The sequence below is a fragment of the Dermacentor silvarum genome, chromosome 9 (assembly GCF_013339745.2).
Source record: "Dermacentor silvarum isolate Dsil-2018 chromosome 9, BIME_Dsil_1.4, whole genome shotgun sequence".
Taxonomy (NCBI): Eukaryota; Metazoa; Arthropoda; class Arachnida; order Ixodida; family Ixodidae; genus Dermacentor; species Dermacentor silvarum.
The window spans coordinates 69,402,566-69,425,184 of NC_051162.1; the positions used below are offsets into that span (position 1 = coordinate 69,402,566).

Consider the following 22,619-nt stretch of genomic DNA (forward strand, 5'->3'; position numbering starts at 1 on the left):
GAGTTATTTCCAATTTTACTACATTTGAACGCGAGCAATGTTATACCTGTTGTATTCGAATACCTCTTCAATAACTTGAATCACCGATGGCAGCCGTTTACGAGAGTGCTACCTGAATACTTGAAATGTTGTTTTTGTTGTAAATGTACTTTTTATACTTTCCCGTCATAAAAAAGGCATTGAAGTAAAATTCTGGGGAAAAAATATCAGAAAGAAACTTGAGTGGCATGAAAAGTTTCATCAAAGTGGAACATGCTAATTACTTTTGCATTGACTGTCTCTTTATAGCTTCACACCGGCTGTCGTTACGAAAGGCACGTCACATTTAAATTATCGCTTCCTCGGTATGAACAGCGTTTGTCGTAAATAACTCGAACAAGTCGTGACAATGGCAGCGATATAACGATTCCCAAACCAGGTGGTCCACATTCTATCGTCTTCGCGCAAGCGTGAATGAACACGCTTTAGGCGCTGCGCTAGGCTGCTCCAGCGGCACATCTTCCGCGCACTATGAACGGTTTGAATGCAGCAGTTCGTTTTAAGGGTGCACCAAGCGTTCCCCGGCGTCCTACGAAAAATTCATTTGGCAGTAGTGCTTGGGATCGGCTATGTTCCAGTTGTGCAATTTCTGTGAGGGGACGTTTCTTGATGCTCGGTAATGCTGCTTTTATTTCCAGCTACCTAATTTACTCGGTAAGTATTCAATCACATATCTCACGTTGTTTTCATTCTCTAACTTTGCAAAAACAGAAAGAGCTTTTATTAGCCGTACTTCATTCGTGCTAATTTACTGCCGAAGCAGTTGTGAACGGACCAAGTAAACGCAAACGTAGTTTATGGACCGCTTAGGCATTATTGGGTTTGTTTATGTCGTCTAGGTCTGCTACTTTACTGCACAGTAAAAAAACACGCCATGGAGGCTGCAGAAATCTCCTGGGATAGGTTCTACAACTTTTAACGCTACTTTTACGAGGCAAGTATTTGACGTGTACGTTTAGAAGTACCGTGACTATGCTTGTTTATATTCTTTAGAAGGTCTTTTAAGTCAGGGTACTCTTCGAATCGTCTTATGTGCTTTGTTTATTCAGCGACCAGGACCACGATTTCGTAGTGATTCCTTCTGCGATGAGATTCCGTTTCGCACTTTTCACGCTTTGTCAATGGTGAGAGCGATGCCCCATCCGCGTTATCAAAGCCATCAGCTGGCCCTGAACGGTAGAGGATAAGAGTGGCATACAATCGAGCGGTAGGCATGGCTACAATATCGTGGCCCTGTTGGGTTGAGCACTGTACATCTCCAGGCAATGAAGACAGTTTGTGCCGTTCTAAAAATTCCTTTACAAAGTCAGCAATATGTATCATGCAAACTAGTGCTTCACGTTTCAAAATCACAAAATGAAGTGTCTGTTTGTGCGGATGTGCTTGGGGCTTTGAACATTTTGATGTTCTGTATCAAGGCAGACGTACACACGGCTGTGTATTGCATCAAATCATCTGCCACGATGCTCTAACGATGAAACTTGCTAAAACTGAGAGCTGTCGAGTTGGTATAAATTTCGGGCGGAACAAGAAAGCGCAAAAATTATGACATGGAGACCAGAAGAGACTACTTGTTCAATGTTTTTTTTAGCTAACACAGTCTTGTTGTAATTATGTTCGGTGGCGGCGTTTGGAACGGTGTGAATGCTGTCGTTATATATCCAGTTTTGTTCCATGAAATGCAGGTTTCCGCCGATACCATCAATGGCAAAGGTAAGGTAATCTGGCAATTATATTTAAAAAACGCAACCAAACATAGGAAACACAAACAAGTGTAATGGCGAACTAAAAGATCTGTAAAATGTGCCCTTAATTTCGGTTCTCGGGAGGGGGGGGGATGGTACAGCCAGTTCCTCGAAATATGCTGCCGTGTGTGTCGGTGATGCAAAAATGACCCTGCCAGGCATACCAGTAAGCTCAATGGACATTATATTTTGTCAGCTGCTGAAGCAACGAGTTTAGCGCAATGTTCGGTGTTGTTTGGAATATCAGGAGGGAAATATCCTGAGGGATCGAATTCAAAGCAACAATATTTGCTGTGTTTGAATGTCGGTATTCTCTTCATTCTTGTTCGCACTCGTTCATGCTTCGCTACTGCTATACATTAAAGCCGCCAGGCATCAAGTTATGGTTCCTGTGGAGCCTACTGTTCGAGAAGCATTATACATAATAAATATTCTGTCTAATTATTAAGCTTTCAGCATTGGTAAGCATCGCTATTCTACACAAACAGCAACAAAAAATGAATTTTTCATGCACCAGTGCAAATAGACCTTTGGTAATCTTCGGCGTCTCCTGTGGGTCGGGGTATCTATTGTGCAGTTCCAGAAGCTGCAGTCATGAAAGTGAGAATGCCAATTGTACTGTCGGAGTGCACACTTTTAATTTTTGTTCTTTGTACGCAAAAGAGAGCATCATTACCAGCCTAGCTTCGTAGAATTACGCAACTGCGACCTGGGATGTCCAAAATTACCTAATATCCAGTCTTGTTTCTATGAAAGAGATTTTCACCGAAACATTACCTTGTGGTTAAATGTAGCGTTTCATACGCTATATCTGCACCGCAGTGTTGAGTATTTTGCTTTATGAACCACTGGATTTCTGGTTAAATACGTAATTTGTTCACGTAACCAATGGCACCGTTTATATCAATATAATTTATATGGTATCTCTTTCCCGAAGTATACTGCGCAGAAAAAAAATGTAGCGGCATCCTGAGACGGCTGAGACAGCGGCCTAATATGACCGTCCTATAATCTGGATGTCTCACTGATATGGCGATTGAACTCGCTTAGAATTATTATGTTTTGTATCACGCGGTGTGTTGCCCAGATGTAATTACTAGCTTACGACCTGTTTTCTACAGAGTTTACAGCTGAAGGCATCTACAACTACGCTTATACTCTTCAACGAAATGACCTGTATCAAGAACGAATAATTCCATCCCTGCTCTACAGTGAGCTGGACGGTGCGGGAACTTTACAACGAAATGCCTAATATAACGAATGATTTCTGAGACCCCAACGAGCTAGTTATAAAAGCCTTTGACCTTGGTTGAATCGGGCCTCTTACAGCATTGCGTAGAAAATTGTGGTCAGAAGTTTGGAACATACAATCAGAGCAAAATAAGCTGTTGACATGAGCGGGAAAACATCACTCTTCATTCATTTTCCCCCATTTTTCACGATGTCACACACTGCATTATTTCAGGTTGCGGCCAGTTCGACCAGAGAGAGAGGGAGTCGCCTGGGATGAACCTGGATAGGTTTTATCAACCCTGGATGGTGGGAGTATTATTGCTTGTCTAGTGTGCTACATAGCCAAAATGTACACTAAGGCTCACAGGTGCAGGACAAAAATAATGAACTAGAACTTTGTAAAGCCGTATTACATATGTATATTTCTTTTAAAAGTTAACGTGAGAAATGTCAGTTCACTAATAAAAGGTGAATTTGTTCAGTCAGGGGCAACAAATTACTACTTCCTAACGCCGGGTTACATCAAGCGCAAAACCAGTGTCCAGGGAGTGAACTTCGTCCTGTGGTGAATGCTCAACGCTTGGCGTCAGAAACTTTGAAGCCCGCCAGTGACCTGGCTTGGCAAAAGAAAAAAAAAAGAAATCCCCCCGGCAAAATTGCCCGCCAGGGTTGGCAAACGCGCGAGGCGTGCTCATCAGGCGTAGCAAGGAGCAATGTCACTTTGACTTCCGCCAGCCGCTTGTGAGTCACCGCAGGTTTTCCTTTTTCTTTCGGAAACGCACGCACGAAACTATGTTTCGGATTGCTTGGCAATCAACTTGAAATTATCGAAGACTTTTTCCGTTGTTCTTCATCAAAGAAAAACGCATTCATCGAGTAACGAGCGCTGGTAACGACGCGGCCAACGTTACAAGTGACCTTGGATGCGCGAAACGCGCGTCGTCGTCCGCCTTTTTTTTTCACTCCATGTAACCGAAACCGGAAAACAATCGGCGTCGTGCCGAAGCGTCAAATTTTTCCAGTGCCAAGCTCGCCATGAAAGATCAATCCATAATGTTCGGGCCTAATTATTTTTAAAATTTCAGACATGTGTATTCCCGCATGTGTTGTCGAGCACTCAGTTATCTAATTCATTCGCACACACTCCGGCAAGAAATCGCCCTACATATAGCACCTTGAAACCGCTTCCTAAGTTGCTACAAAGAAAGTGCCATTTCAGAAAGTTTCCGCGCATGGTATATTGATACAGATGAGGCAAACAACTGAGAGGAGACAGAAATGGTATACCATTCGAGGGGCGTTCAGAAAGTTCGTGTTATCGGTACTGTACATCTTGAACAGGCGTACAATAGATAAATCAAAGCGAGCGCATGACCTTGGTGTTCTAGTGGAAACTACTACAGGTGTATTTTTTCTCTATAGTACCGTAGAGCACACGTAAGACAGCAAAACTGAAATCGCATCGTCACTCACAAATGTAGGTTTAAGCAGTCACACTGATTCGCTTGCTGCACTTGAAAGGACCCTAATGAAAAAAAAAATAATGCCGAGCTATTGGCACTATACGGTGAATTTGATCCAACTTACAATATTTGTGAAATGGCGCAGGCGAATATAGGGGTAATGTAAGAAGCCACGGCAAAAAAGAACAAATGGGCCGATTATGGGGAAGGAGAAATTCATGCGCCAGTGGACGCTATAGTGCCTGTTTGCCGTTGGATAACTATTGAACGAAGATCCTAGGAGGTTACCGTGAGTGCAGGCTCGGATTAAACAATCACCCAAGTCTCGTCGTTTAATCATTGTTCCTCCATGAAAAGGTTACGAACTTTATGAACGGTTCTGGTGCGTGGATTGAACTAAAAGAATTAGTTTTTCTGCTGCACCATAGGAATGCCTCTTTTACAACCCTTAGCGACATGTAACGGTCGCATTTTTTCACCGCAACAATAAAGTTCCACGAAGCAGCAGCTTGGTAGGTGGGCCCTCATTTTTGACTGCTCTATTATTTACGCATTCTGTGTAGATTTCAACATTGCTGTTTATTAGGAGTGCTGTTATTCTTAAATTGCCATTTGCTGCAATATATATCCAGTAGATACAAATGTGTTCATTATATGCCTCTAAGCTGGTGGTGTCATAAGAACTCGCTTAACAGAAAGGAGGCATCGAATGACGCATGCGCAATACTTATTTTCAAGGAAATTTGCTTTCGATCCTGTGTAGTGATTGCGAGCCTAATACTATTGGAGAAAATATCTGGAGGATAGAAGAACAACGAAGTGAAGGTGCAGAGAAGGAAGGAATGTAGGGTGACCACCTCTCACTGACATTAGACACATTTGCAAGGTTTGGATTGCTGACCTATCCGAAGTGAAATGGTGAAACGTTCACGAATTTCCCATTCACGCATAGCAATTCGCTCATTCATAGGATTGCGCTCATTCACTGAAAGCAACAATATAAAAGTGCGGCAGAATTTTAAAAAAATGTCACTTTCAGCTTCTGCATTCAATGAATAGCATCGATTAGCTATCGTACAAAATTTGGTGTTTTGCGGAAAGCTTTATGATGCACTTGTGCATAACAAACACACGCATAGAATAAACACCATGGTAAATGTTTTAGAAGCAGAAATACAATGAAGAGGTATGTCATACACCAAGTGTTCAGGTGAAGACATCAGACAATGATAACAGGGAAAATAAAAGAAGTAAGTACTTTTTTATTTATAATGTAGAAAATATGAATAAAAGAAACTGAAAGATGGGAAAGAAACTCGCCGCCACTGGGTTACAAAACCCGTATTTGCATTACGCGTTCCATGCTCTTACCAGTTGAACTTCCGTCGAATCTTCTTGACAAATCTTTTTGGTATTTATGTATGTGTAGTAGAGTCCACCTTCGGAGTGTTAGCCAGGACCACAACTCACGGCCTTGACGGTGGATGAAGAACATCCTTTCTGCATCAAGGCATCACGTGATACGTTAACTTGGGAAAATGCACCTGGCGAATAAACCCTCGTATACTACCTGAAGGATTTCAGAAATATGAAACAAATTTTGAGAAACACCCGCATGCAGTAACGTTAAAAAAATACAGCAGATTTCTTTATTAAATCAGAAAGAGATTATTCCCCTTTTTTACAGGGTCACAATGTTTCCCTCAGTAAAACGGTCGCTGGAGCGTCAAGATTGTTATACCCTCACGGTGTTGGTTACATGCACCGACATTATAGTGTGCGAACGTGCTTGCACTCCAATCAAACCTGAAACTCTCTAGCTCATCAGCAGATATGCGATAGCCACTTATTAGCTGTGGCAGACCACTGTAGACCTCTACAGATTAAATTCATGCACTACTGTTTCTGCAGGAATCATCACAATTCATATTTTCATTGTTTCCCAAGTCTCAAAAATTGTTCAGGTGCCACTGAGTATGCCCCAAAAAGAAGTGTCTCAAGAATGTGGTGCCAGCATGCAGCAGCTGAAGATTTCTTCCTACAAGAGTAGCGGCTCGCTTAAGGCGTGAAAAGCGCCACAAGTGTTTCACATGCCCGTTTGTGTCACATCTGATGAAACAATCACTCTGCTGAAAGTTATGTGTGATATTTTAATTATTCCGTATGCTTTATGCAGAATTCTTCCAGGAATCCACAGTCGAACGCCTTTAAAACGAAGCCCTCAGGACCTCTGACATCGTTCGTTATGCAGGTCACTTCGTTGTGAAGATCAGGCCGTATCGCTCCCCGTAGAGCAGGCTAAGCACGTAACCAAAAAAAACAAAAAAACACATTAATTTTCATATTCACGAAATTATTAGTGAAAGAAGTCTTAGTTATCCTCTGCTTACTTCTTACGACAAAATGCGCGAGTGTAGCCGATCGTAGGTCATTGAGGTTCACGCATGCTTCGCGTCAAAACCCGGGAGCGATGCAAGTACAGCTGCAGATTGCGGCATGCCGCCATTGCCAGCATGTCGTGGAAAAAAAATTGCTCGTTTTCAGGCTCTTGAGCAATGTTGCCTTGTCGACCTTCGCCTCCTTCCTGTCCTTGTTGGTTTCGACCCTATAGTTAGTGTTGTTCTTCTTGCTGGGGTCTTACGTGCCAGAAGCAGCTCTGATTATGAGGCACGCCGTAGTAGTGGGCTCCGGACTATTTTTGACCACCTGGGGTTCTTTAACGTGCACTACAACGCAAGCACACGGGCGTATTTGCATTTCGCCTCCGTCGCAATGCGGCCGCCATGGCCGGGATTCGATCCCGCAACCTCATGCTCAGCAGCCGAGCGCCTTAGGTGACTGAGCCACCGTGGCGGGTCTCATAGTTAGTCGTCAGTTCCGAGCGACTAATGACGTAATCAACCTCAACAAATTCCTCAGCTGCTGTGTGGCACAAGGAGCTGTATGAGTTGAGTTGAGCTATTCTAGAATCTGAGCAGCAGGACTAAAATACTGGTCATGATTGGCACGCTCTTCAAGCAAGTTCTGACGTTGATCGCAGCTGAGTGGTGGCTGCGGCGGGCAATGGCGGCACCAATAGGTGAATACGTTGAAAAGAAACACATTATCTCTCGAGGACGCTTCAATATCTTTGTTGTAGAAGCAAATTCGTTGTAGTGGTCTCCGCTCTAGAGGCGTTCAGAATACATAAGAAAGATAGCCACTCGCCGGGACACATGGGATCTTTGTTTGCACAGGTTATTTCGTCGTAGTCCCGTTTGTTCTAGAGGCGTGTAACTGTGTGAAATTTTGGTATAAATTAGCTGTAATTTCCGGAGGAATTGAGCGCAAAGCATACATATATTATAAGGAGCACGCGGAACATTTCAGTAGAGATGTACCATGTGTTTTATACATTCAGCTTACCGTATTCCGGCTATGTAGTTATACCTTCAGTTCAAAATGTCTTATTGTGCAGACGTTTGGGGTACATATAGGCATGTATTACGCACAACTTTCTTTGTCTTCATGTTGTCTTAATGCATTGTCTTTAGTAGCTGGAATCTAAAGTGTATTTCGTGGCCTCACATTCGTTCAGGTGTACATACTATCTCACTTCGATCCGAGGCAGTATCAAACGCAAGGACCTTTTGAGTGTGCGGGCAGCATCATTTCACCCAGATTTGTACTCACATCAGCTCATTGCCTCACGAATGGGTAAGTGACCCTTGAGCACCCATAACTTGGGGGATTTCGCTGCAGATCTTTCTGCAGCACGTCTTTCTGCAGCTTTGTTTCTATGCACGTAATGTTACGTGTTGCTTGCCGGCATGTTTTTCACCGTCCCACAAAACAGCTAATGTGATAATCCCAAGGTAACACGAAAGTACCACTTTGTAACTGTATTAGCGCATCATAACCTTTGTGGTTTTCTGGCGAGGGAGGCCCATATAACTAAACATTAGCTTGCAAGAAATGGAAGATAAATTTTATAATAAATTTTAGGCAGTACTCATCTACAATTATTGTCTACGTCTACGTGAGAGCATTTTACACAGCGACGCGCACACCACTTTATACAACCTTCAGTCCCGTTGTTGAGCTGTTTCTTGCGTGACTCATTGGCGCTCTCTCGCTATTGTTGCAGCCGCCGTGCCCTGTCTTCAAGAATTTTAAGCGCAATAGCAAGGACGTTCTGACACCTCAATGCAGTCGCTTTCTGTTTTACTTTCGCTTCTTCTGAATGGTACATTCGTTGGGCCCATTGTAACTTTTGTGACACTCAGTGTGTGTCTCGTAGCATCCTAGACACGCGCGGCCTACCTAGCGGTAGTATCAAGGCCCGATAGATAGGCCCAAGTGTGTAGGGGTAGGCAAAGGGAATCTATCGCACTTAAAACATTTCAAAGGCGAACACATCATGTGTATTTGTACTTATGTAAGGATGTGACTAAAGCGACATATTTCTGGTTATCTCATTCCAGGAAATGTACTCCGACCCTAGTAAAAGTATACTACAACACTACAGTGGTGGAAAGAGGTCCGTATGTAGCAGCTAAAGACGTTTTCTACCATCCCGACAATGACAGCGTTTATTGGTCTAATGACATTGCCTTGCTCAGGGTAAGATACTATCTCTTAGGCGGCACGTTTAAATATAGACGCGGGATCCGTTTATAGTGACCTATTTTAAAAACTCGATAATATATGAACGTATATTTGCAATTTTGCATTTACCAGTACACCTGTGCTTTGCATAGGCATGATTTATTGTGCTCAAATACATTTCGCAAATGGTCCTCACTACAGAGGATCCTAAATTACGCTTCGATGAAAAGCTTGCGCTGAATAATTTACCCAACGATAGGGTATTGTTATAATTGTGGACTATTGCGTGCAAGCTTTGATTACTTGAGAACTAAGAAAAGGATCGAGATTGTATAATTTATCTATGGTAAATAAAATCAAGTTTGATAAAACCAAGAACGCGTGCACCTATGCAAGATAACTAAGTGTAACGTGTGGAAAGCACGCATGAGGTACTCGACTACAGCTTTCTTGAACAAATTCGTTGGTCCTCATGTGAAGCAAAAAAGCAACCTATAAAACAGATTGCCTGCTCCTTGCAATGCAAATATTTCTATACAATACCATAGATAGAGTGAGGCTTAGGGGAAGAGCTATTCAACTCATGAAAATGAGCGTTGACATTCGTATTTAACTAAAGTGGCCCCACGAAACCTTCCCTAATTAGAGTCCTGGCGCACAGGCTTAGTCATTTAGATGCGTTAGCCATTGCGTTTAGTAGAGAGAGATGTTATTACCAGCGGAGCTGTTTACGCCAGGCGTTATTCCGTTAGTCGCCCTCAAAAAGTGTGGGCCGATCCTGGCGGTTGTGCAAAAAGGTTCCAAGCGCATTGGAACATGCCCGTGTGAACTAGCGAAGCTGAGCCTGGATAAGTCTAGCTAAGAATGGTTGGAACTACTTATTCTTAGTCAGCCATCGATAGCCAATTGATAGCCAATGAATAGGTAATTGGTAATCCATAAATAATAAATTTCTGAAAATGCTGGGGATGACTCGGTAGTGTTTAGCCTAGGCCCAATAGATGGCCAATACCTTGCGACAGCCAATCGATAATCAATGAATAGCTAATCAATAATAGATCAATAATCAGTAAATTCCTGAAAATTGTGGGGAAGACTTGGTAGTGCTTAGCCTAGCCTAAAAGCGAGGACTAGCAAGGTGCCCATGAGCTCTGCTGTCTATTTAGCATTGCGCCTCCAGTGCAAGCTGCGCTAGTTCTTTTTAGAAGTTTTTGTGCATTGTGATCAGTACGCTTTAGTGCGCAATATTTGTTGAAAAGCTACCAAGTCATAATTTTGTGCAGGCATTGCTGTGTTGCTGCGTGGCTGTTATATTTTTCTTTCTGGTATTCAACCTTGAACTTAAATTCTATAACGTATTCTGGGATGTTTCTCTCTTACCTAGCGTTATTTTTGCGTAAGTGTTCATGTTGTCAATATTTGGTTGCTGTGCGTTTTCGACTTTCAATCAATGTATTTTTCACTTTGTACCTGTTCCTACAATGTTTTGAAAACACACAAAAAATAAACAGCAGTATGTGTTAATAATTAATAAAATAAAAGTTACGGCAGAACTCATTTCCCTATAACCGTCGATGGTAATGAGATCAGCAGTCGAACATTGTATAGATACAATGGCATGACGACGAGAGTATCAAGGCGCCTGTATTAAGATGAATGCATGACGATAGTGGCGGGAGGAAAGTCGCATGACGAAGCCGAAATGACGGTGATGACACGATCAGGATGGCATGGAGATGACGGGGTGACAACGGATGCATGATCGCGACTGTCTGACGACCACTCAATGACGAAGATATCGTAGAACGACCACGACGGCATGACGACCCCGGTATGACAAATGATGCAGGGTGATCGCGGCATTATTACGGTTGAATGATGAAGGAGGCCCGAAGTAGATGGGATGAGGAACGCTTTGTCATGTCGATGGCATGACGGCAAAAGGAATGACGTTACGAAAGTGGGGACGATGGCAAAACGACTGCGTCATGATGACGGCATGACGAGAATCGTAACGGGATGACAAACAATATATGAGGACGATTCTATGATAACGACGCCAATGACGGCGATGATATGGCAACTGAACCAGGACAATAGTACGTCGACGTGTGTATGACGACGATGGCGTGGTGACTACGGCATTACGAGAGTCGAATAACAAAGTGTGTGACGACGGGGCAATGACCGCAATGGCATACGACCACGAGCACATACTCAGTGGCCAAAGCTATTAGACAATTCGGCACAGAAGGGTAACGATGACGGCATGGCGATAGTCAGATCACCAAGCTGGAATGAAGACCATCGAACGATCATGAAGACATTACAACCACCAGCTCATACCTCATGGGACAAGCTGGTAGTCAACGTGGGACACTGGGTCGGCGTAAGATGACATATAGATATATAGATAGATTCTTCTTCTTCTTTCGGGGGTTTTACGTGCCCAAACCAGTTCTGATTATGAGGCACGTCGTAGTGGAGGGCTCCGGAATAATTTTGACCACCTGGGGTTCTTTAACGTGCACTACAACACAGGCACACGGGCGTTTTGGCACTTCGCAGATAGATAGATAGATAGATAGATAGATAGATAGATAGATAATAGATAAATGGATTGATAGATGGCTAGAAATGGCGGAAGTATGCAAGAAATGCTAATTGCTATGAGGAAAATATTTCATCCATAGAGGAAAAAGCCATCGCTAAAAATAATTTGGCCTTGCCATTGGTAATAGGGTGTGCCTTTTATATTTGCCACATCTCTCTATTCCAAACATTTTTATTTTCTTTCTGGTATGTGCAGGCATGCTTACATGGCACATTTTAATCTTTCTGAAAAACATAGCAATTTAATCACTCATCTTTTGCAACTACAAAAAACAGAATTTCAAGGCTAATTGCAAACTTTTGCTAGCTCAGATTTTCAGCAATCGTGGTGATCATGATTTTTGCTTCATACCGCAAACATGTTTTGTATAATTGCATTAACACAATTTACTTTACTAATGACCCTCCAAGCTCCAAGCTTGTCAGTATTCAAGCTCAAATCTCTGCTTAGGTATCTTGGAAGACTATTGGTTCCCATGCGACCATCTTCAAACTTGCGGTGAAACATAACGATAGTTTCTTGGGAAACTTGCAAAGAATTGTCAGAGAGCCATTGCACCACTTCATTCCCCATAGTTATGACATAATATCGATAAGCTGGTGGCTTTGTTCAGGTCATTCCTAAGCGCTAGAGTACCAAGCACACACGTACATCCGCAACTGAACCATGCGTGGTAAACCTAATAAGTATGTGTTGACTTACTGAAAGGTTGTTTCCTTTATCTATACTATGGATCAGAGTGCTATTCCCGGGGCCTGCCACCGATGCAATTTTAGACCAGCCAAACAGCCTGTTTCATAAAATTGCTTATGCTTTACGCCATATATGCATGAGCATGAAATGTCTTCATGGGTCATGACCGCCTGCCGGGGGGACAGCTGTGCAACCCTGCGGCGTCCCCCATATTCTCCCACACTCATATAGAAGCTGCACTACTGCTCTTTCAGGCTTGTATTTAGTTGTGACATTTACAGAACTCGTTGCATTGTCGGAAATGAATAGCACCAAGCATTATTCAAATAACTTAATCAACAGGAATGAAATGCTGCGTAGATGTTTGTGGCGCAAGCTTTGTGCAAGTCTTGAAGCAGTTGTGATCTGTTCAGACGACAGGCTTGAAGTCTGGCACAGTTATCGATGTTCTGACGATTTCAATTGAAGATGTTTGTTCACCAGCACGAGTCATTTTTATACTATGTCTTGCTATGGGGAAAGTAGTGTTGAAAATACTGCCTGTATGCATTTTTTTCATATATGTGAGAAATTCCAAAGCATTTGCTAATACACAATGTACACTTTGCTTGGTTACGCTCGCCTGCCTAGAGATGCATATATGTCCGTTGACTAATTTCGGCTCTTGTTAGAAGTAGTTTATTGGCTATTATTCCTTACGGGCGTTTTAGCTACTGCGCAGCACTTTGGGCAGATAGTTGATGTTTTGGTGCATCTTATTGAATACCATAATAAAATAAAGAGCGCATAAGATATAACATCTACTCAGCTTCAGCATGTAGACGCTATTCTTCTAGCAGCCGTCAGCTAAACTCCGCACCGTCAATAAAAGTAGGTGGTGCGCAAATACAACTGCCGAAATCGAAATATACCTGTCAAAATAAACGGAGAAATGCAAAATCAATTGAGTTCATTTCCTTTTCTTGAGTCCACTTTTATTGTTATTTTAATTATTTTATTTCCTTACAGCTGGAAGAATCTCTTCGCTTCGACCAATATGTTAAGCCTGTCTGCCTTGGCGAAAAAGGAGCGGTACATACGCATGACGAAGTGGCAGTACCTGAATGGGGATTAAGGAAAAGTAAGTGTCAAAAATTTATTTCGGCTTTTGAATCCCGTTTATGGTTTTAAAAAAGAGAGCCTCATATATGCCACTCTTGCAAGACATTCGCCAATTTTACTGCGACATAATTTAAGGGGCTTCAGATGGAGCTTGCCTTGTCCGTGCTTCCATTCTGTTACCCTGACGTCAAGGACGTTATTCTATTATCATTGCACAGCTTCCTCGTCCACACCTTCACTATCGCCGTCGTCTGAAGAACATATTAGTCCACCATACCTAGCTAGGCATGCAGAAAACCAAACCTGCAGAAACCTGCCCTATATAGGATGACATTTCTACCCACAAGAGGAGAACCTAATGTTTCAAACAGGGCCCACTATTTGAAACCCTAGCCGATCATGTGCTCGTGGTGACAACATGAGGTCTTAGCCTGACCGGCGCCTGCATGAATGCGCCCGGTCCGGGCCCGCTGTACAAGCTCTGTGTGTGCATGCCTTGAGAATATAATTGCTTATCTGGTATATGAAAAGACATTACAATAAAGCTACAGTGAGATAAAAGATTAAAAAATCTTTTTTCACAAAGCTAGAATACAGCTCATATGAAGAAGCAGAGAGAACCAAAAGTTCGGTTAGAAATAACTAGAAAATTATTTTACTCATAGCTTTTGTTTACACATGTGTAGGAACTGCTCTTGATTAATAAATTGTTCTTGTAGCGAGAAATGTTAAATATTATTTTCTGTGAACAGCAAAGTGAACGCAGTCATCTTGCTACCTCTTAATTTGACGTCTAACACTTTTCTATTCACCACTGATTGTGTGGTCTTTAGCTTCCACTCGCGCTCCTGCTGAACCTCCAAGTTTCTACGCCGTAAGTTTGCACCGACAGAATGCATCGGCTGCATAATTTTCTTTTCAAGGGTAGCGGTATGTCGCAGGTTATAATTAATCAATAGCCGGCATATGTGCTCCAATTCTTTTTTTTTGTAAATACTGGGGTTCAACGCGTCAAAACCATGATATGATTATGAAGCACGTCATAGTCGGCGACTTCGGGTTAATTTCGACCACGTGGGTTATTTTTACGTGCACCCAATGCTTGGCACACAGGCGTTTTTGCACTTCTCACCCGTTAAAATTGAGCCTTGGGCTGGGATTTGATTTTGTCACCTTATCTGAGGAGCGAAACGCCAAAGCCACAACGCTACCACGGCGGCTAAACCCTTTTTTATGCTTCTGCAAATTTCCTTATGATAAGATGTAGATTACCCTATGTGTAAGTGACCTAGATAAACTTACACATGCACAAATTCTAGAAGCGACGTACCAATTATGAATTCTAGTTTTCTTGCCAAGGTAATAAAAAAGACGGTAGAACACCATCAGAATGGGAGGACGCTTAAGATTGGAACGCGATAGCATTCAAAGATCCCTGGCTGCTTATCAGGCTTTTTTCTGGTATATTCAAATTGCAATGCGACGCTATTATGTCTGTAGGTTGCAGTTAAGTCGTACTTTGAGAAATTCAATTGTGGTTCACTAACCCTCTGCCCCATGAGGAGGGCCTGTGTGGTCGGGGTGCTTCGGGAAGAATTTCTCCACCACGGATACCATGGACGCCGATGCTTAGGCCGACACCAACGCCGGATTTTCTTCGACACAGGGCCCTTAACTCTTTCGCATTAAAATACCTTAGTCTTGTGCATAATAATCGTCAAACCTTCTCGTATGCTTTCTTGGCTAAGGTGATCTATAATTCGTTGCAATTCATTCCAGGCGCTGCTAAACAAAAAAATCTCATTGGTGGACCGTCGTATGGTAAAATATTACTCCTATTATTCATTCGTATTGCTTACGTGTCTAATAGGTTGAATAATTAAGAGTGCTGTTTCTTGGGCGATTTGGAATTGCATTCTCGGATGGGGCTGCGCCTTCTAAACATGGATGACAGGAAGGCACATATATAGACAAACGGGAGCGCTCTAGCAACTGATATTTGTTGAAAATCCGCGTCTTCATATGCATCGCTCAACAGCACGTCACGCTTCTTATCGCATTGACGAATTTAGGAGGAATATATTTTTTTCTGATAGGACAATCGATGGTGTGCTGAGACATTTCGCCCCTTTGATGAGTATGGCTATCGCTTCTATAATTTCCAGCGTACATTTATCTTTGTGGTGGCTGATTATACCACAGTTCAAACATAATGATGAACAGCAGAGTCATTGCTATGTGTGGACAGGTGCCCATGTCTAGTGCCGTGCAACGTCTTGTTTGTGCTCTCCTAAGCGATAATTTATAGAATGGTCCGTCTGGCCGATATATTTTCCGCCACACGTCAGTGGTATGCTGTGTACCACTCCTTCTGCGCAGGGCTCGAAAGGGTTCTGATGCTTTTCTGGCACCCTCTCGGCTTTACGCTGAAAGGGTCAGTGAGCATATACAGGTGGCTTAACTTTTCAGGTACTGAAAAAACCACCGACAAGCTCTTCACCAGGAGCTCACAGACTCATGTACGAAATGATTAACAACCTAGACGCTTACACAAAAGTACCCTCCTCGCATTTTTCAACATTATTATGGCTACCGGATACTTCGCATCCACATGGTAATTAATAAGCTCTCGCTGTCCCAGTTTTTAAGCGAGAATAATACCTATCCGAGATGTAAAATTTCCGTACAATAGACTACCGAGTTGCCTCTGCAAATTATAAAAATTTAAATTACTGAGTCGTTTATTCCTTCTTAAACGATATATCTTAATTCCTATCAATGTGGTTTTTAAAACGGGTGGTTAACAACCGACTATCTCGTATGCATTGAGGTAAATACTCGTGACGCATTTCCGTATTCAGAAATATCTCCGTATTTCTGAATACGGAAATTGCGTACGACGAATGGTGGGATTACGGAATGCTACGGGTAAGAGGCGATTGGAAGATTGGTGGAAGAAAAGCAGGGAAACAACAAACAGCAGAAAAGTAGGGAAACAACAAACAACGGAGGTGTACAAAAACAAAGTTTCTAATAGGGGTTCAGGAAGTTTGATGAGGGGAATTCTTTGTGCTTTTTTAATAGGTAGGACATCCGACAATATAATAACAAGAGATTGCTGGCGCAACCCACCGCCCCTTTACAAAGGAGACGCTCCTAGCATGCATCCATCCATCCATCCATCCATCCGACCAGTCCGAAATGGGCATCCGTAGAAATATGCTCAACGTAATACAAATCTATTTACCGGATTGTTAATTCTGTGTCTGAATGGGTAAGGCTTTGTCTGGGCCATTTATTCACGAATCTGGGGTACCTTAAAGCGCTGTACTTAGCTTTACCCTCTTCATTGCTGAAATGAATTATTTCAGTTGATGATTTCTACGTGTATGCCTTATTCTGATATGTAGATGACGTGCAGATTGGATTCTAGTCACGCCATATTACAGTCTTCGAGCGACACCTACAAGTTGGCCTGAACTAAGTGTCACCAAGGCTTAATGAGAACTGACTTCAGCTAAATCCCATGAAAAGTTCCTGCGTCCTTTTTACAAAGGAGAGAGATCGGTTCCCAGAGCCCAGCACCGAATTCCATCAATAGCGCTTACCTGTGAATGCGGAGCCAAAATTTTAACCTTCGGAGCCGTTTAAACTCATTGTTAGGCTGCGTAGTGGGAACAAAAAACTGCGCCTGGCGCTGACGTCAGCGCGCATTGCCTAGCAGCGCCTCGCACCAGCTGTGCGAGGCGTTGCTAGGAGACGCACGGGGCGTCATCGCTAGGCGAGGCTACCACCCTCTCCCAGGTTACCCTCGCCACAGCGCGAGGCAGCGTTCGACGTATCCGGCGCTCGTCGGCGTGCCTCGGATGCAGCGGGCGTCGAGATGCGGCATTCTGCCATTCGCGCTGACCTCGTCACCCAGAATGAACCGCATCTGGGTCTCGATGAGCAAGATAGGCTGGTGGATAGCCATAATTATGTAAGGCACGAGAAAAGACCCCTCTATAGTGCAACGTGTGCGCCGCGCCGCGCCGCCTAGACGCATCGCACACAACAAGCGGTACTAAAGAATAGTGCCTCATGAACACGCACCAGATCATTGTGAGATCGTGTTTGTAAGCCTGCTGCTGAAAAGCACGAGTTATTTCTGTAATGGGTCGCTCGGAAAGCTTGGGGTCGGCGTTTTCCTTCATTCTGGTCTCGCCGAACGGTTCACATAATTGGTTCACAATGGTGGGTGACTATAGAGGGGGCGGCACAGAACGCGCAAACGCCGTATTCATCATGCTCTGCACGCACCGTGTCTATTGTGTCCATTGAGGGGACCTCTGTCTACGACCATGATGAGTTAACCTTCGTGCAAAGCTTTTTCTCAGCAAGTGTTTACTGGGTAAATGTACGCGAGCCTAAAGTACCGCGTTGGCAGGTTTTGTTGACAGACAGATAGACAGACATGAACTTTATTTTGTCCTGAGGAACTACGTGTGGACCGCCTGTGGGAAGTCCGTAGTAGTCGCTGGCCGCGTCGTGCACGTAGGGGCAGGAAGACCGTGGTCCTCCGCCCTTTGACAAATGGCCGGTTTTACTCTCGGTTTTAAATGCGAATGTCATTTCTTAGTCGGGGCATGTCAGGCGTCTGTTGGTGTCCGCGCGCCGGCAGGTGTTATCTCTCCGCTCTCACTCCCTCTCCCATAGCAAATAGCTGAGGGCGCGCGCGCTCATCCTCGCCCCTAGCAACCGGAGCTTGCGGTGCGGGCGCAGTAGCGGAGAGTGAGTGGAAATGAGGAGCGCGCTCTGGCGTGTGAGGGCGATCACATCGCGGGTGAGAGATTATTGTTGGAAAGGGTGAAAGATTGGGTTAAAGTGCAGCGCGATAACTGTCTCTCAATAGAGGACACCTCAACCGCGCTGCACAGGGGGATGGGGAGTGAAAGGAAAGAGAAGGGAAAGAGGTCGCAGGCGCAGGAGCGGAAGCAGCAGCAGCATCATCTAAGGCGCCGCAGGCGCGTGGGGTCTACGTCGCACACTGTCGGAAATGAGAATAGGTCGTAAGGGGAAAAAAAAAAAAAAAGAAAAAAAAAAAAAAACGCGGGAACTCGGCGGAGCTCCCGCGTGTGTGGAGAGAGTGTAGGAGAGGGTAGGTGCAGTGCTTCGCCGCTCCTTCTCTCGCCGTTCGCTCTCTCTCCTCCCTGCGCCCCACTCTCCCGTTCGCTCGCTCGCACGTATATATAAATGGAGTGAAGTGCGCGCCTCACTCTCGACCGTTCGCTGGCTGGGCGCCTCTCAAGGCGATGGCAGAAGTCGGTGAAGGAGAATGTCTGACGGCAACGGTACCCCTAGCAAGAAGTGTAATACAATCCAACCCGAGCATTACACCTCTCGCTGGAGGTGACGTCACTCACTACTTTGCTACTACTTTGCTCGAAGCGGCAAGGACGGCGAATACTGCGGCGTTAATCTCGTTGCTAACCTGTATGGGAACCTCATATCGCATGCCGTTGCCACCTCGCTCCTTCGAGACACGTCTCCGTACAAAGACTTCTACACCCTTGCCTACACCGGAGACGGAGTCTTTGTGGTGACCGTGTACCTCGCGCCCAACCTCGCTCGTGACGCCGTTGCCGCGCAACTGGACGCGGCTATGGAAAGTGTGTGTGTGCGCTCCAAAGTATCTGACCCCGTCGTCTTGGTTGGTGACTTTAACGTGGACGTGAGAAAGAAGAGCGGCTAGTGGTTGGTGTAGTACATGCGGAAAAAGTACTTTATGCAGTGTGCCTCCGCCGAGTCCGACAAGTGTCCGACTACCATTCACGGAAGTTGCATTGATCTCGCCTTTACCCGAAACTGTGACGTGCGCATGCTTCTCAAAGACCCTTTGCTGTGCACTTTAGCGACCACAAGGCTGTGATTATGGCCGTCAGGTACAATGACAACACAAACAGGTGCTGATGAATGTGTAAATAAATGGTTACGGTACAAATCCTCGTCTGGTCATTAGTTTACGCCATTAAAATTACTACGCCGTGTACTGTCAGCGCAAGAAATGCATTCGCATTTCCTCACGATTCCCCTCGGGGAGGTGGGGGCAATTTTTTTTCTAAAGATCGACACGCAGTTACAAGACTCGAACGGCGAGACACCGCATGTAAATCACCTTGCCACCGTCATTTGCTGGGGCTTACGGTTTTTTAGTTTTTATTTGTGCCCATTGAGTTGGGCTCTGTTGCTTTGCGAGGTGTAAGATTGCTTTTCGTTCGTAACCCTCTCCCTTGCTGGATTTTTCTTGTATCTTGTTTCGAGGGAGAGGAGCAAACAGCTGAAACCGTGGGGGCGAAGACGAGGTTTAATGCTTTATTAGCTGGTGAGCCACTCACACGACAATCACCCTACAGGCTTGGGGATTGGTGTGCTGGCGGACCACTCTCATAGCTACTCGTTGCTGATTGGGCTGTAAATGTTTGGGGCGGGCAAGCGACGGATAGAAAACGTGGCCACGTTGCCCCGAGAAAGCGTTCTGGACTCAAGTTGAGGCGCTATGCACCATCGACTCCGCCGATATAGGGTCGCCCTATGTGTGCCAGTTCCAAAGTGCATTTTTATGTATACATCTGGTAAATCGTCGTAAATACAAAGTGTCTTCAAGCTTCAATCTGTTTCTGCTTCCATTCATCGGAAGTATCCAGCGAACCCACCGCCGCTATCCTTAGCGGCAGCATTCCTCACTTGTGTAGACCATTTCTGGCGGTGCGTCTCGGACGCTCAAGTTGAGACGCCACACTCATGCCCTCGATAGAGAGGGAGAACAACCTGGACTTTACTACATGCACACTACAGTGCCCCAGTATATCAAGCTTCTACACCAAGTGATCTCAAGACGCTAGACCCTGTTGATCATCTATGTACCCACGTCGCGACCGGTAGCCTCACAACAAGTACAACACCAAGCCTCTGTGCACTGATCACTCCATCTAGAAAACACCCACTCAAATTTCACATACTTCGTGAAAGTAAGTTTGAACTGCGAGCATCCGTGGTATTTTACCATAAGCGATAAGACATCAATCACTCTTTTTCAAAACCCACTTCAGTGAGAGAGCGCTGAGTGTGAAGAAAATGAGCGAATAAATTTGTGATCCCAAGCTTGTACGTCGGAAGGTTGTTACCGCCTTAGATATGGACCGTCATTTGTACAGCTCACAAAGCACGCTTCAAAGATTCACCTCTGGAAGCATTTCATAAAACTTCTGTATAAGTAGTCCTGTCCAGAATTTTCTACGGCCGCGCTAAAGTTTCGTAGCGGCGTATGTGATGCGTCAATCGGTCGATCCTTCTCGCAGCCAGATGACCCACCCACGGAAAAAAAGCGTAATTACGGCAGATGATTATGCAGTATTGACGGCTGTAAAACACAGTATCGAATTGAAACTTCAAAGGCTATCACATTTAGACTCCCTTAGCGTAGAAAAAGCTCTAATGTACCCATTAAATATAAAAAGCTGCAGTTTAGCCATGAATGCGAAGCATCGATTACGCTAGCAAATATTAGACAGATATGCGAGAAAGGATAGTATTTTTATCGGCCGTATAGATTTGTAATCATTCGCTTACTAGCTAAATTAACAAGCATGTTGTCGCGCGCGCATAGGCAAACATTAACACATCTGACTCGATGACCACGAACACTAGCTGTCAAAACGCTGGCACGAAGACCGGCAGCAGCAGCGAGTGCTGCCTTTCGCTTAACGCGCACTAAGCGGCGACAAGACAGCGCACATGAAGCTATCAGCCCTCTCCAAATAAGACTCACGCAGTCGCCGCTAAAGCCCCTGGAACTTCGTAAAGCAGCGACACTCTCCTCCTCCGCCTTCACTCCTCCTCGTTTCTCCTCTCTTTCGTGCTCCCTCCTCGACCATAGCGCCACCTACATCATTTGAGCGTAGCAGACAACCTTTCGCAGAGTGAATGCACGCTTAGCATTGCGGTGTGCTTTAAGCGTTCGCGTTCTAGCTCCGAGTAACTTCGTGTATAGCAATTAATTTCTATACGGAGGGTTTATATATATATGAACGCGAAGGAAGGGAACCGAGGCCCCGATTTTTATTAATCATATCATAAGGAGCCAACAAACAGTGACACCAAGGAAAACATCGGGGAAATTACTTGTACTTACTAATTGAATGAAAGAAAAAATGATAAATTAATGACAATGAAAATACATGAAAAAACAACTGGCCGCAGGTGGGGAACCAACCGAAAGGATGCGGCAGATAGGATGTTCCACATCCGCCGCCTAGGTTTGTGAGTGGCGGCGCTGGCTAAAACTCCCAGGGTTAATTCTAGTTGTAAGACATAAATACCCCAGAAAGTGGATGGGAAAACGGCACCGCGGAAGCTCAATGGTGAGAGCATCGCGCGCGTAATGCGAAGGCGTGGGTTCGTTACCCACCTGCGGCCAATTGTTTTTTCATCCATTTTCCTTTCCATTAATTTATAATCTCTTTCATTCAATTAGTAAGTACAAGTAATCCCCCCCCCCATGTTGTCCTTGGTGTCACTGTTTGTTGGCTTCTTATTATATATATATATATATATATATATATATATATATATATATACAACGTTAGTGATGACAGCTGGCTTGTACCGCTTTGATAACTATTTTTATAGGTATATATCTAAACGAGCGCTAACGCCGTACCATGACACTCTGAATGCATCGCGTGCACTACATTTGTCAAGCGTGTGTCGCAAGATCTTTTTGCAAATCGTTGTAAATGACACGTTTACGATTGAATGCCAACATCCTGGCCACCAGCAAACCCTCAATAACCTAAATATTCCGCACCGTCCTTGCCACTTGAATTCGCGGCGCGTATAAGCTATGCCGCTCAAAGGCTGGCAGAGGGCATGGACGCACCAGCCTTAGTGTCGTACAGCAAGTGCGTCTCAGCGACATAGTAGCCGTATGAACTAATATTTGAACGACCAAGCAAGCGAACGACTAAACGAACGCCAGTGAACGAGCGGGCGACCGCCCGTTTTCTTTGCGAGTGATCCACCGCCGCATCGTAACCTCCACACACTTTATTAATGCTCACGCGAATTAGCACGTACGTCTCAAAGACCTATGATGCTGTTGTGGGA

At 44.4% G+C, this 22,619-nt stretch overlaps 1 protein-coding gene across 1 annotated transcript in view; it reads left to right on the forward strand.

The window, feature by feature from the left end:
- Nucleotides 1-470: 470 nt before the first annotated feature.
- LOC119464774 (clotting factor B-like) overlaps nt 471-22,619 on the forward strand; it is a 35,466-nt gene continuing 13,317 nt past the window's right edge. The window contains exons 1-6 of the mRNA XM_049655748.1: nt 471-693; nt 1,725-1,752; nt 3,250-3,323; nt 8,058-8,176; nt 8,944-9,082; nt 13,383-13,494. Of these exons, the coding sequence (XP_049511705.1) occupies nt 511-693; nt 1,725-1,752; nt 3,250-3,323; nt 8,058-8,176; nt 8,944-9,082; nt 13,383-13,494 (655 nt within the window). The 5' untranslated portion in view covers nt 471-510. The remainder of the gene's footprint in view (nt 694-1,724; nt 1,753-3,249; nt 3,324-8,057; nt 8,177-8,943; nt 9,083-13,382; nt 13,495-22,619) is intronic.